Below are 15,406 nucleotides of genomic sequence, written 5' to 3'. Positions count from 1 at the left end.
AGTTTGTCTCCTGAGATGAAGAGAGAGAGAGAGAGAGAGAGAGAGAGAGAGAGAGAGAGAGAGAGAGAGAGAGAGAGAGAGAGAGAGAGAGAGAGAGAGATCAAGGAAAGGGAGAGCGTTGCTAGATATGGACCAAGTGAATTTTAGGTTGGGAGAAGAAGTTGGCAGCAAGGTGGATGAAGTCAACAAATATTGGTTTGATCTTAGGCAGACAAAACTAGTTACATTAAGGGAGTGTTGTTCTAAATGTAGCCTAACTTTTAGCAGGACTATTTTGCCATAGTGGTTGAAAGTGAATCTTATTTAGGTCCATAAAATCATGAGGGTCATAGAGAAGGTGAATTGTGACAGTCTCTTTCTGATGATACGAGAATCTAAGACAAAATGATGCAAAGGGGGATGGATTTATAAGGGAGATGATGGGACAGTTCACTCAGAGGGTGGAATGAGCTAGCAGACAAAGTAGAAGAGCCAGGTACATTAGCTTTCTTTAAAATACACTTAGATAACTACATGGATGGGAAGGGATTGGAGATCTATGGACTTAATGGGGGTAAGTAGGACTAAAGCACGAGGACACATTGTTTGGCATGGACAAGTTGGGCCTTTGGGCCTGTTTCTATGCTCAAGATTCTATAACTCCATTGTTTCAGTTCAGTTTCAGATTTATTGTCAGAGTACATACATGACATCACATATAACCCTGAGATTCCTTTTCCATCAGGCAAGGCAGAATTAAGACTTATTTTTAGTGCTTAAAAAAAACTGTGCACAACATACTCATGTAAACAAATTAAAAATGTAAACAAACAGACTGAACAATACAGAGAGGAAAAAAAAATAAAGTGCAAAAGTAAGAGTTCTGAAATGAGCCCCTAATTGAGTTTATTGTTGCGGAGTTTGACGGTGGAGCGGTAGAAGCTGTTCCTGAACCTGATGGTGTAAGTCTTATGGCACCTATACTTCTTTCCAAATGGTATCAGTGTAAACATAGCATGAACTGGGTGGTGTGGATCCTTGATGATTGTTGCAGCTCTCTGACAGAAGCACTCCCTGCAGATGTTCTCAGTGGTGGGGAGCGCTTTGCCTGTGATGTCCAGGGCTGTGTCCACTTCCTTTTGCAGGTCTTTACGCTCAGGGGTATTGGTGTCTGGTTGAGAGGTAACATTAGTCAGGCTCACTTCCCTGTTCTTTCTCAAATAAAAACAAATATAAAATAACCACACAAATTAAGTTTGAATATCAAATGAAAGAAAGCAGTTTGACAATAGAGTGGTCATTCAGTACCACACTAATGAGAATCAGAATTTACTGACATGAACATGATATGAAATTCGTTGTTTTGCGTTAATATTTACAGTGCAAATATTGCTATAAATTATATGCTTAAATAAATGGATAGATGCAAAGAGAAAGTGAATGAGTCTCTGTGGTTCATTGTCCATTCAGAAATCTGATGGCAGAGAGGAAGAACTGATAATGGTAACAAGTTTATTGTCAATCACAATATACATATACTTGAAATTCTGTGGCCAAACAGGTCCTTATTAAGATAACTATAATAGTAAACTATTTGCAATAAATTAAAAGGGACAATAAAACATAAGATGGATAATTAATATTCACAGTATCCTTGTGCAAAAAAGTGACTTGCAACAGTGCAGACAGTCCATGATTAGTGTATCAAGGGAAGATTCAAGAGTCTGATAGCTATTGGGAAGAAACTGTTCTAGTTTTCAGGCTTCTGTACCTTCTGCCCAAAGGAAGCAGTGAGAAGAGGTTATGACCAGGTTGATAGGAGGCTTTATGGTGTTGGCTGCCTTCTTGAGGTAACACCTCTCATAAATGTCTACAATGGATGAGAGGTCAGAGTCTGTGTTTGCTTCTTTCTACAGCCTTCTGCGTTCCAAAGCTCTTTTTGTCTGGAATTATTAGTCTAAATCAGGAGTATAAAATGTATTTTCATGGAAGGCCTGATGTAATTGCCCAGCACTTTATATAAGCAGAACTCCAAGTAGAGATAGAGATAGATAGATAAACAAACTTCATTAGGTTCTTGGTGATGATCCTTAATCAGTTCATTTTTGTTAATCTTCAATTGTTCAATACCATCCAATGTTTTAATAAAACACTGCACGCATTTAGTACATATATTTAAATTCTAATTCCTTTTCCATTTGGGTTTGTAAAAAAGATTCTTTCATCGCTCAATTTACAAATTCTCTTTCCAATTTTAAAGAACTCTTAAAAATTTGTCTTTCACAATTAATATTATACGAGATATCTATTGAGATATTTATAACACTGCTATTGAGTATAATTTATTGATGATAATGAGTTTATTTTTATACACAATGAATAATGTACATGTACACCAAAATTCTTACTTGCTGCAGCTGAACAGGTACTCTGCAAAAATAAACTGTGCAATTATATTAATTAAGTACACAAAAAAAATTCAGATAGATAATAAATATTCACAGTTATCCTCATGCAGAAAAAGATGATAGCAATAATTCTGACAGTCCTTTTGTGGTATTGGAGTAGTTCCTGATTGGTGTAACCTGGAGAGGTGCAAGTCCCGGATAACTTATTGAATTGCTAACTTGTTGTGACTATAATGTTAATTTCATCATGATAGCTCTACAAAAAGTTGGGTTTTTTTTAAATTATTGAGAGAAATATATTTTAAGGGCTAATGTCAGCAATTGCTAAGGAATTTAAAATTTGGTTGACTTTGTTACTTTACTGTTTTATTAACCCACAGACTTTCAACTTATTGCTCTCAATATTTTGGCTAAAATCAAGTGTAGTGTTTATGCTTGAGTGACATATTTTGGGTTTTTTTTTCCTTCTTTGATTCACCTCACTTCCAACATTACCCTCACACCATTTTCTACATTAAACCTTCACTTCAGTCGATGGGTTCCAGTGCTGATTTTGGCCAAACATCAATGGCAGGACCAGAGAAATGTGGCTGAATGTTAAAATGCCAAGCATCAATCCATAGAGTTCACAATACTGTCAGAATGACAATGAAAAAAATAGAAGACATGACCGTAGACTGAACTTTGTTCATTGAAAGGATTTTCTTGCAGGTTTAAAGCTGAAAATACAGTACCTTCTGCCTGCAAGATTTTCTTGTAGCACCCATTTTGAAGTGCCTGGATTTTTTGCAGGCATTCAGAAAAAGGGAGTGATTACACTGAACACTGAGCCTAAGAGATCATATAAAGACAGTACATATGTAAAAGCTACACAATCCAGTCATTTACTCCTTGCCAGATACATTAACGGGAGTAGAAAAATATTAACTTCAGATATCTATTAAGATCATGCGTAACCTCGTGTTTATTCTATTTCTCTTCGTTCCGGAGCATAGCTTTTCCCATGTTTCATTCTTTATCTTTATGTTTAGATCTTGTTTCCATTTTTGTTTAGTTTTACAGCTTGTTTCCTCGTTCTCTTTCTCTTGCAGTTTGATGTACATGTTTGTTATAAATCTTTTAATTATCATTGTGTCTGTAATCACATATTCAAAATTGCTTCCTTCTGGTAACCTCAGACTGCTTCCCAATTTGTCCTTCAAGTAGGTTTTCAGTTGGTGGTATGCAAACATTGTACCGTGAGTTATACCATATTTGTCCTTCATTTGTTCAAAAGATAATAATTTATTTCCTGAAAAACAATTTTCTATTCTTTTGATCCCTTTTCTCTCCCATTCTTTAAAGGAAAAGTTATCTATTGTGAAAGGGATTAGTTGATTTTGGTTCAATATTAATTTTGGTAGTTGATCATTTGTTTTATTCCTTTCTATGTGAATCTTCTTCCAAATGTTGAGCAGATGGTGCAGTACTGGTGAATTCCTATGTTGCACCAGCTTTTCATCCCACTTATATAGTATATGTTCAGGTACCTTCTCCATTCACAACAGCGTGAAGCAAGGCTGCGTCCTCACTCCAACCCTCTTTACTACCTTCTTCAGCATGATGCTGAAACAAGCCAATAAAGACCTCAACAATGAAGACGGTGATCCGGTACCGCACGGATGGCAGTCTCTTCAATCTGAGGCGCCTGCAAGCTCACACCAAGACACAAGAGAAACTTGTCCGTGAACTACTCTTTGCAGACGATGCCACTTTAGTTGTCCATTCAGAGCCAGCTCTCCAGCGCATGACGTCCTGTTTTGCGGAAACTGCCAAAATGTTTGGCCTGGAAGTCAGCCTGAAGAAAACTGAGGTCCTCCATCAGCCAGCTCCCCACTATGACCACCAGCCCCCACCCCCCCACACCTCCATTGGGCACACTGAACTCAAACGGTCAACCAGTTTACCTACCTCGGCTGCACCATTTCATCTGATGCAAGGATCGACAAAGAGATAGACAACAGACTCACCAAGGCAAATAGCGCCTTTGGAAGACTACACAAAGAGTCTGAAAAAACAACCACCTGAAGAAACACACAAAGATCAGCGCGTACAGAGCCATTGTCATACCAACGCTCCTGTTCGGCTCTGAATCATGGGTCCTCTACCGGCATCACCTACGGCTCCTAGAACGCTTCCATCAGCGCTGTCTCCGCTCCATCCTCAACATTCATTGGAATGATTTCATCACCAACATCGAAGTACTCGAGCTGGCAGAGTCCGCAAGCATTGAAATCATGCTGCTGAAGACCCAACTGCGCTGGGTGGGTCACGTCTCCAGAATGGACGGCCATCGCCTTCCCAAGATCGTGTTCTATGGCGAGCTCTCCACTGGCCACCGAGACAGAGGTGCACCAAAGAAGAGGTACAAGGACTGCTTAAAGAAATCTCTTGGTGCCTGCCACATTGACCACTGCCAGTGTGCTGATATCGCCTCCAACCGTGCATCTTGGCGCCTCACAGTTCGACGGGCAGCAACCCCCTTTGAAGAAGACTGCAGAGCCCAGCTCACTGACAAAAGACAAAGGAGGAAAAACCCAACACCCAACCCCAACCCACCAATTTTCCTTTGCAACCACTGCAACCGTGCCTGCCTGTCCCGCATCGGACTTGTCAGTCACCAATGAGCCTGCAGCAGACGTGGACATACCCCTCCATAAATCTTCGTCCGCGAAGCCAACCAAAGAAAAAAAAAAGGTACCTGCTCCCCTATTTTATCTAGCTCTAATCTGGTCCAATCTGATTTTTCCCTTGCTTGATAAAAATCTGATAGGTATCTTAATTGTGCTGCTCTATAATAATTCTTAAAGTTTGGTAGCTGTAAGCCCCCTTGTTTGTACCATTCTGTTAATTTATCTAGCACTATCCTCGGTTTCCCCCCTTTCAATAAGAATTTACTTATTATTTTCTTTAGCTCCTTGAAGAATTTCTCTGTTAGGTGAATTGGTAATGATTGAAATAGGTATTGTATCCTTGGGAAGATATTCATTTTAATACAGTTTACCCTTCCTATCAGTGTTAGTGGTAAGTTTTTCCAATGCTCTAAGTCGTCTTGTAATTTCTTCATTAATGGCTGATAATTTAGTTTGTATGGATGGCCTAGATTATTATCTAGTTGTATACCTAGGTATCGAATTGCTTGTGTTTGCCATCTAAATAGTGATTCTTTCTTAAACTTTGTGAAATCCGTATTATTCATTGGCATTGCTTCACTTTTATTTGTGTTGATCTTGTACCCCGATACTTCTCCATATTCCTTCAATTTCTTATGTAATTTTTTTTATTGATATTTCTGGTTCTGTTAAGTATACTATGACATCATCTGCAAATAGACTGATTTTATATTCCTTCTCTTTTATTTTTATCCCTCTTATTTTATTTTCTGTTCTTATCAGTTCTGCCAGTGGTTCTATAGCTAACGCGAACAGTGATACAATACAATATAATTGGTTACACAGGCTATACATCACACCCCAAAAGTTAAATAAATGGGACCCAACAGTATCAGACAGATGTTTTCGCTGTAAGAAGAAAACGGGAACAACAGTACATGCAATTTGGGCATGTGAGAAAGTGGAAACATTTTGGGAAGATCTAAACCAGGTATTAAATAAAATCACAAAAAGCAACATACCAAAAAATCCAGAGATCTTTCTTCTAAGTAATATAAGAAGTAAAGAACTTGGACTTGATTTCGATGGAGCACAAAAAAGATTTTTTATGATAGCCTTAGCTGTAGCAAAAAAATGTATTATGTCAACCTGGAAATTAGAAGATAGCCTGAGAATACTGCAATGGTACATAAGAATGAATAAATGTATTCCACTGGAAAAAATAACATATAATTTAAGAAATAACATCACAATATTCTTTTTTTTTAAACTTTATTTAAGATTTTATAACATGAATAACATATAGGATTACATTTTAAAAAAAATTAAGAATAAAATAATAAAATTACAATACAGTATCAGTAATCTAAATAAACTATACCCTCCCCAATAATTATTACACATTAATAACCCAACTCAAATTAGTCCAACCCCCCTTTCCCCCCAAAATAAAGAGTGAATAATTAATAAAGTTAATAATATATGTGAGAAAAAAACCCACTTACAAAAAAAACCAAAAACATAACCGATTAAAATACTAACAAAAAGAAAAGTAATTAATACTAAGATATCAGACTTAAAAAACATATTTAAATCAAACTTAAATGCATATATTTAACAAAGGGAGTTAAGATGAAACATATATTTAACTCAAACTTAATATAAAAAATTAGTAAAGTTAGTAACATTATCTATCAAAAATTCTTAAACAATAATCAATTCTTTAAAAAAAATTGTAGCATGAAAAAAAAGATGAAAAAAAAACTTTCTCTATAGAGATAAACCTTCACCAAATATCAGCTAACTTCACATCTATCATCATATTAGTCACATAAACCACCATCTTAAAACAAAATTCAAACCTCATTAAGCATTGTACAATTCAATTTTAGTACTCTTCCACCATTTTTCCCTTTTACTCTTGAATAGTTATCCAATAAAAGCTCCAATACCACATTTAAATATCCCCAATCATTACGTTAAAATTCAGATATCCAAATAATAAAAACACATCTACAACGAAATCTATATCTTCAACAAATGGAGCATAAACCACAAACAAAATTCAAGCCTCATTAAGAATTGTACAATTCAATTTATAACTTTCACTATTATTCCCTTCGTTCTATAACTAAAATAGCAAAATAATATACACCAGAATTACCACTCCTTTCACCTTAAAGTTAAAGAAAAAATATAAAAAAAAACTTATCCATCCCATTCACATTTAAATTTCAGATATTCCTTATCTACTGAATAAACTTTACAAAAAAAACCACATCAATTTTTAGTTTTTTAAACAATCAAATACTTTCTTATGCTTTTTTTTAATATTTAAACAAAAAAAAACCCCTTCACTCTTTAATCTAATAATACAAAAAAAAAGGAAAAAAATCGGGTAGGAGGTTAAAAATACCCCCTCCTGTCTAAACTGCACAATGCGGTAACTCCCAAAAAAAAATGGGTGTGAGATAACTCACACGTAGCAGATGACTTTCAGGAAATAGTGCCTATCCAGTTCTCTCCCCCAACTCTCACTTCATCTTAAACTAACATCATCATTATTTAATATCCCTTTATTTTAAAAAAAACATTAGAAAAAAAAAGGACAACTCTTCTTTTAATCAGCTCCAACTGCCGAGTCACCATTACAACCATTCCTTCTTGGAGCACGGCTCTTTTTTTCCATCTCTTGTCTCCTTAGAGATCACGGCGGACTATGTCTCTGTTGAAACTGAGTAATTGGCAGCTCTTGAGCAAATGCTATAGCTTCCTTTGGAGAATCAAAGAACTTTGGTTGGTAACCATCTTGAAAAACCTTCAAAACAGCTGGATATCTAAAGGTTGCCTTGTAACCTTTCTTCCACAACAACTCTTTAGCAGGATTGAATTCTCGTCGTTGGAACATAACTTCTTGACTCAAATCCGCATAGAAGAAAACTCAATTATTTTGAATCATCAAGGGTGATTTTCTCTGTTGTGCATTTCTAATAGCCACTCGTAAAATTATTTCTCTGTCGTAATAATTCAAGCAACGAACCAAAACAGGTCTTGGACTTTGACCTGAAATAGGTCTTCTACGCAAGGCTCTGTGAGCACGTTCCAGTATTATACCTTCCGGGAAATGTTCTTGACCCAGCACCTGCGGAATCCATTCAGTAAAAAATTTTCTTGGGTCTGGTCCCTCCATACCTTCCAGCAAACCAATAATCTTTATATTGTTCCGTCTGGATTGGTTTTCCAAATAATCAATTTTTTTCACCAAATTTTTATTTTGAGTTTGTAAGTCTTCGACCATTTTGGTCACATCAAAAACTTGATCCCATATTTCGTCTATATCTTCTTCACACAAATTAAATTTATCTCTCACTTCAAGCTTAAAAGCTCCAAACTCAGCCATCTGTTGAGAATGTATTTTCACCAGAGTATTAAACCTAGTACCAAGTTCAGTCATAATCTTGGATAATCCCTGCATTGTATAAGATAATTTAGATTCAAGATTCACAAAAATCTTTTCAATTGGAAGAGATTTTGGCTCAACAGATTCCTGCTTCTGAATAACCAAAGGATCTTCTGTTCCTTCCTTCATTCTGGTTGCCTTCCTTGTAGTATGACTGCGTGTGGAAACCCCAGCCACAGCCTCTCCAGCAATAACTGGAGGACGCTGGCCGGGGTTTTCCCCAGTCCATAATGTATTAAGTTCTCCCAGTACATCAAGTTGTATAGGTTCTTTTATCTCAAGAGATGCAGTTTGCAGCGCCACCTCTACAGTTGACAAATGCCTTTGAGTAACTCTTTGTTCTAAAGGCTGTTTGGCGCCCTCGAAAGGGGGCTCTACCGATGTAACATAGAGCTCTACATCCGAACACTGTACCTCTCTCCTGGGATCCATTTCACGCTGAGTCCCGGTGTCTTTCCTGTAGGTAGGCTCCAAAACTTGAACTTTTGGAAAATGTAGTTTTTTGATGATCTGTTGTTGTTTTTTTTTGCTCTTTTCCACCAATTGTACCATCATAAGTTAAATTAACAGCACTGAAATTATCTAAACTTTTAAAGAATTTTAACGGGCATTTCTAGACAAAACAATAAAATAGAGTCAGGAGAGGACTGGAAGGCACGTCTGATCCTTACGCCATCTTGCCACGCCCCCAGCATCACAGTCTTCAAACAAATTTGGGAACTGTACATGGAACACAATAGAGAAGTCCTACCGCGGACCTCCACCGCCTAAAATGACAAAAGGAGAAGAAGACGAAATGAACTGTCCCAGTATGTAAAAGTAGAAGACATAAATTTCTTGTTTATTTTCATTGTGTGACGACGTTGTTTAATGGGTTTAATGTATCATATAGGTTGAACATTGAGTGAGTGGGGAGGGGGGTGAGGGAGGGAAGGGAGGGGGGAAAAAGGGGAGAAAATGACAGTGTATATTCAAGAGGGAAATGTCTGCGTGTATTTTGGTCAGTATGGTTCATAGTGTGAAAAATAAAAAATTATTTTTAAAAAAAAGATATCTATTAAGATCTGGAGAACTAAATGATACTGAAACTAGATGCAAAGAGATTTATCCTTAACCTGAACTCTAGTTTTACCAATAGAAAACAAAAGGCCATTCTAATTATTTCCTTATATTTTCAGCAATCCAGGAGCATTTCATGACTCAAAATTCTGACTGAATTTTGAGATAAACAAGATGATTGATGAGGACAAGCAGTGGTCATTGACTATATGAACTTTGTCAAGTCCCACGTGATGAGTTACTCTGGAAAGTTAAATTACATGGGATCCAAGGGGATCTGCCCCATTAGATTCAATGTTGGCTTAGTGGAAGAAGGCGGAGGATAGTAGTGGAAGGATATTTCTCTAATTTGAGCCCAATGTCCATTGGTGTGCTGCTGGGATCAACCTGTATTTGTCAGATATATTAACGATTTGGATGCCAAGTAGTTAACTTGCATTACACCAAAATTTCTATGTAATGCACAGTGTGGATATGTAATGCACAGTGTTTACAACAGGATCTAGAACAGATGGGTAGGTGGTCCAAGCAGTGGCAAATGGAATTTAAATCTGACAAGTGTGAAATGTTGCACCTTGGTAAATCAAACAGAGCAGGACTTACACAATGAATGATCGGGCCCTGGAGAGTGTTGTGGAACAGAGAGATCTATGGGTGCAGATGCATAGTCTCTTAAAATTGGCAAATTAGGTGGATAAGATAGTGAAGAAGTCCTTCATCAGGTGGAGTATAAAAGTTGAAAACTCAGGATTCAGATGTTACTGAGACCACATCTGGAGTACTGTGTGCAGTTCTAGTCACCGAGCTACAGGAAGAACAATAAATTGGAAGGGGTGAAGAAGAGGTTCACTGGGATGTTGCTGGGATTAAAGATAGAAGTTGGATAGGCTGGGTCTTTATTCTCTTAGGCAGAGGCCCATAAGATAATGGGTGATCTTATGATTTACAAAATCATGAGGGGCATGGATGAAGTGAATATTTACAATTTTTTCCCAGGATTGATGGTTCTAAGACAAGATGGCATAGATTTAAGGTGAGAGAGGAAAGATTTAAGATGGACCTGCGAGGCATTTTTTTTCACCGAGAGGGTGATCAACATCTGGAATGAGGTAACTGTAGTACTGATCACAGCAACAACATTCAGAAGACACTTGGACAGATTTATAGACAAGAGGGGCTTCGAGGGATACAGACTAAGTGCAGGCAAATAGAATTAGCCCAGAATACCATATTAAATTATATTCACAGCATAGTAATGCCCATTCCAGCCATTTAAACCCGTGCTGCCCAATTAAATCCAATTGATCTACAACCTCCAGTACGTTTTGGATGGAGGGAGGAAAGCGGAGTACCCAGAGGCAATCCATGCAGGCATCGGCAGAATGTTCAAACACAGACAGCGCTGAATTCAAACCTGGGTTGCGGGCGTTGTAATAGCATTGAGCTAACCTCTGCGCTAACTATGGTTAGCAAGGACTTGCTGGGCCATCGGGCCTGTTCTATGCTGTATGACACTATAACTCAATGACCAAAAAAGGTATGAGAAATAAATACTACAACCTTTATAGAAGGGCTACCCACTAAATTTGTTCAAAGTGAAAACACAATGCTGGAGAATCTCAGCAGGTCAAATAGTGTATAGCAAAGATAAAGAAAGATACATAACCAACTTTTCAGGCTTGAGCCCATCATTACTTCAAGCACGGTTTCTGCAGACCTTTGTGTTTTACTTAATCTGTTCAAGACACAGCCTCAGTCTTGTGAGTTAATACATACAAGGTTTCCTTAGGGGAGACTGTTATACAATCTCCACTACGGACCAGGTAAAAGTGCCATGGGCAAGAAGGAAATATTGCTGCAGTAAACTCCAAAACCTAAATCCCAGAAATACCCAGCATAGAAAATCATTGATAGGAGCTCGAAGAGAATAATCAGAAGACTGGAATGGTATAGGAAAAAAAATTTTTTTAAATCCCATAAATAAATGTAGTTTCCAACAGTTTGAGTATGGGAGGGGCATAAATGTGGCTCATATCTCGGACAATGACAGCTGCTTCTCACCCCAAATTAACAGCTACAGAGAAAATACACCATCACTAATAAAAAAGGAAAGTTGGCAGAGAATAGTCTCCAGTTCTAGATATTGAAATCATTAAAATGCTGAATACAGCCCAGCTCTTGAACCATTGGAGCAACAATGTGCACAGAACATCCCCAACTCCAGAACAAGTTTTGAAGAACCCAGGATGCCACAAGAAGCTAGAAGTATGAAGAACTCAGCACACCTGAGCTCTGGAACAGTAAGATCAGTAAAACACTGAAAAAGCACTTGCTATTGGGCAGCAGGAACAACACTACTGCAGAAAAAGATGCAAGGAAAACACAGTCAATTGAGAATAACTCAGTCTTATCCCCTTGCCCAATGGTGCTCGGACGAAGGGTTACAGACCTGAAGTGCTAACTGGTTCTCCTCCACATGGTTGTAAGAGGAAATCTGCTTTATAGGAAAACCACTCTGCAGGATTACTATTAGATATCACTGATACTGGTTGCCCCTAATGGTGGTTTCATGGGTTATCAATCAAGTTAGGTGACCATCGATGCTATTATAACATCTATGATGAAATTATTTAATTATCACTTTTGGAGGTAAATTTAAATTTTAAATTTAGATATACAGCACGGTAACAGGCCATTTCAGCCCATGAGTCCATGCCACCCAATTTACACCCAATTAACTTATACCCCAGGTACATTTTGAACAGTGGGAGGAAACCAGAGCCCCTGGGGAAAACCCACACAGACATGGGGAGAAGGTACAACTCCTTACAGACAGCATGGAATTCAAATCACTGGCTCTGTAAAGGCGTTGCTCTAACCACTAAGCCAACCTTTCTGGTACTTTCCAGTCTGCTTATGTTAAACATGGTGCTCACAATATTTATTGATTGGAAATACCCCAATTCAGTAGAAAAGTAACTAGTTACCATCCAGAAACTCACATTACTACTGACAACACTCCATACATTTTGGATGGTGCTACTGGATGATCCAACTAAGCCAAAAGCAATCTAAACTCCAAAACTATGCCCTGAAACAACTGCAAATAGCACAATGCATCAAAATAACCAGATGGGACCACAGCTTCACCCAATCCAGGATAGATTTCCTGTTTATACTCCAAGCACTTAAAGTCAGAAACGGAAATTTGATTTGGACTTTCCAGCTGTAAATCATTTGTGCCAATGAGAGTATGTCATGTGTATAGGATGACATCAATTACTGTGCAATGCACATTGCGCAGGAAATCAGATCACATTGTTTCAAGGGTCAGGGACATTTGAGGAATAGTAATGGAAAATGTTTTCATATATTGCTGCTTCTGTACCAATGTTGTTAAGAGAGTCTCCTGAAACAAGGATCTAATTGGAACCCTTTTTTTAAAAAACCTTCTTTCCTCAGGGACATGGGAAACATGCCTAACTTCCTTAGCCTTCTAAGAAAGAAGAGGCGTCGGTAGGCGTTCTTTGACGATGAGGTCAAAATGGTTGGTGCAGGTCAGTTCACTAGAAATATTTACTCCCAAGAACTTGAATCTATCTACAGCCACCACAGCAGTGACATTGATGTGAATGGGAAGTGGGCTCTAACCCCTCCCTCTCCTTCCCGATGTCTATGATCGGCTCCTTTATGACATTGAGAGATAAGATGTTATCTTAACACCATATCAATTGTGGAGGTCCACATTTCTCTCACACTGGCCATTAGTTCATCTCCACATTTAATTGATCCACAATTAGATAGTATATTATTAAGAGGCAAGAGTTTATGTTCTGGAATTTTCTCCTTAAACGTCTTGCCTTGCTACCTCCCTTTCCTCCTTTGAAATACTTATGGGCATTAAAACTTCCTTGATAATCGTTGCCTATTTCATTTATTATGGGAAATTAGCTTCTTTGAGAAGCTTACTCTATATTAAAGAAAATATTGGGGAAGAGGTTGTGAGGAAAAATCAGCGACTGCTGAATGAACATGCTACAGATTCCAAGAGACTATTTATTTCAATTATAATATTATTACTGCAAAGAGCTTTTTTTTTCTAAACTCGACCAACCTGATTCACCCAGTCTATGGGCATTTTAAAATCACCCACGATAAATGCTGTTCCATTGTTACATGCCTCCGATATTTCTTGGCTTATTGCTTGTGCCACTTTTATGTTATTATAGACAATTTGCACCAGTGATTTTTCTTTCCCTTCACTATTCCTAAACTCTACCCAGATTCAACATTTTGCTCTTTAAATCTTACATCACCTCTCACTATTACCCTGATCTCATCCTTAACTAAGAGTGCTACCGCCACCTCCTTTACTTTCCTGCCTGTCCTTCCATACTATTTGATATTCTTGGATATTTAATTCCCAATTGTGTCCACCCTGCAACTATGTTTCTGTAATGGACACTAAATCATACCCCTTTCTACTGATTTGTGCCACCAGTTCACTGACCTTGTTTTGAATACTACAGGCATTCAGATAAAGTGCCTCCTTATACTTCTTGTGCTTTTAAAATCTGGTAATTAATTTGCCTCCTTTACACTTGACTTTTTCTACTCTTTTCTCTTTCTTAACTTTTGCTTTTATTTTATCCATACTCTTCTCTTTTACTTTATCCATCCCTCTTCAATCTGTTAAACTCACTCCCTTACTATTTAGTTTAAAGCTCTGTCCACAATCCAGGATCCAGGTCCCATCACTGTTCAGATGGAACCCTTCCCCTTTGAACAGTTCCTACCTTCCTCAATTTCCCATGAAATGGAACCTATTTCTCCCACACCAATCCTTGAGCCACGCATTTAACTCTCTAACCTTCGGAATCCTAGGCCAATTTCATCAGGTAAAAGTATATCAGAAGATCATAATTTTTTTATGATTGTTATGGTGGCTGAATGGAGATTACAGTAAAGGCATGATTGAATACAGAATGACAGTTCATCTATTTGGAGCAACTTCATCAGCGAGTTGTGCAAATTTTGCTCTCAGGAAATGTGCTGAAGATAATGAAGAGCAACTTAGTTCTCAGACTATAAGAATCATCAGAAATAATTTCTATGTTGATGATTGTCTTACATCAGTGGTTTCAGAAAAAGAAGCAATTGATCTTTATCATGAGTTAAAAGAGGTTTGTAATAAAGGAGGTTTCTTCCTAACCCAAGGATCTGGTAGTAATTCAGGTAGTAGATCCTTTTTGGATCGGCTTTTTAATTTAGTTCCTAACTCCTCAAATTCCCTTAGCAGAACCTCTTTCCTATATCATTGGTGCCCACGTGGGCCACCACAACAGGATTCTTCCTTTCCCACTGCAAATTCCTTTGCAGGTTACACAATCTTCAGGATGTTCTATCCCAGTGACAGAGAACTTTGACTATTCCCCTAACTATACCATCCCCAATTATCACTACATTTCTCTTCTCTCCCCCTCTTGAATGGCTTCCTGAACCACGATGCCACAGTTAGGTTACTCATTCTTCCTACCGCCCCCACTCTTATCCAAACAAAATATGGGCCAATGGTATTTCAGAAAACTTTTTTTTTTACAAAAATCAGTGTATAAGCAAAATTATTTACTAACTATTTTATTTTGTAATAATTGTAAATATTTCCAGTATATATTGATAGATAGCAGAGGAATGAGGGAATCCATATTATTTGAATACATTTGTGAAAAATAACAAAGTTTATGAATTGAATTTCTGAATTTGGGATTCAGTATTGTTGATTTTCAACCATTTTAAGTTCATTTATGGGTATAGCTAAATGTTAATGTATATTAAAAGAAGAGATTTAG

The 15,406-nt window shown here is 37.6% G+C and overlaps 1 protein-coding gene across 10 annotated transcripts in view; it reads right to left on the bottom strand.

The window, feature by feature from the left end:
* The window catches only part of LOC138746048 (uncharacterized), a 123,228-nt gene that overhangs the window by 90,537 nt on the left and 17,285 nt on the right, over positions 1-15,406 (bottom strand). For 3 of the 10 annotated variants that reach the window (XM_069903775.1, XM_069903774.1, XM_069903776.1), the window contains one exon: positions 6,827-9,265. The exons of 6 other annotated variants lie outside the window; for them this stretch is intronic. In XM_069903775.1, the coding sequence (XP_069759876.1) occupies positions 7,980-9,053 (1,074 nt within the window). In that variant the 5' untranslated portion in view covers positions 9,054-9,265 and the 3' untranslated portion in view covers positions 6,827-7,979. Of the gene's footprint in view, positions 1-900; positions 1,151-6,826; positions 9,266-15,406 lie in introns of those variants that run through there. One more of the 10 variants, XR_011346670.1, reaches the window with a different exon arrangement.

The sequence above is a fragment of the Narcine bancroftii genome, chromosome 11, assembly GCF_036971445.1.
Source record: "Narcine bancroftii isolate sNarBan1 chromosome 11, sNarBan1.hap1, whole genome shotgun sequence".
NCBI lineage: Eukaryota > Metazoa > Chordata > Chondrichthyes > Torpediniformes > Narcinidae > Narcine > Narcine bancroftii.
Note: the sequence above shows the minus strand (reverse complement) of the source record. Positions and strands in the feature narration are given on the sequence as shown.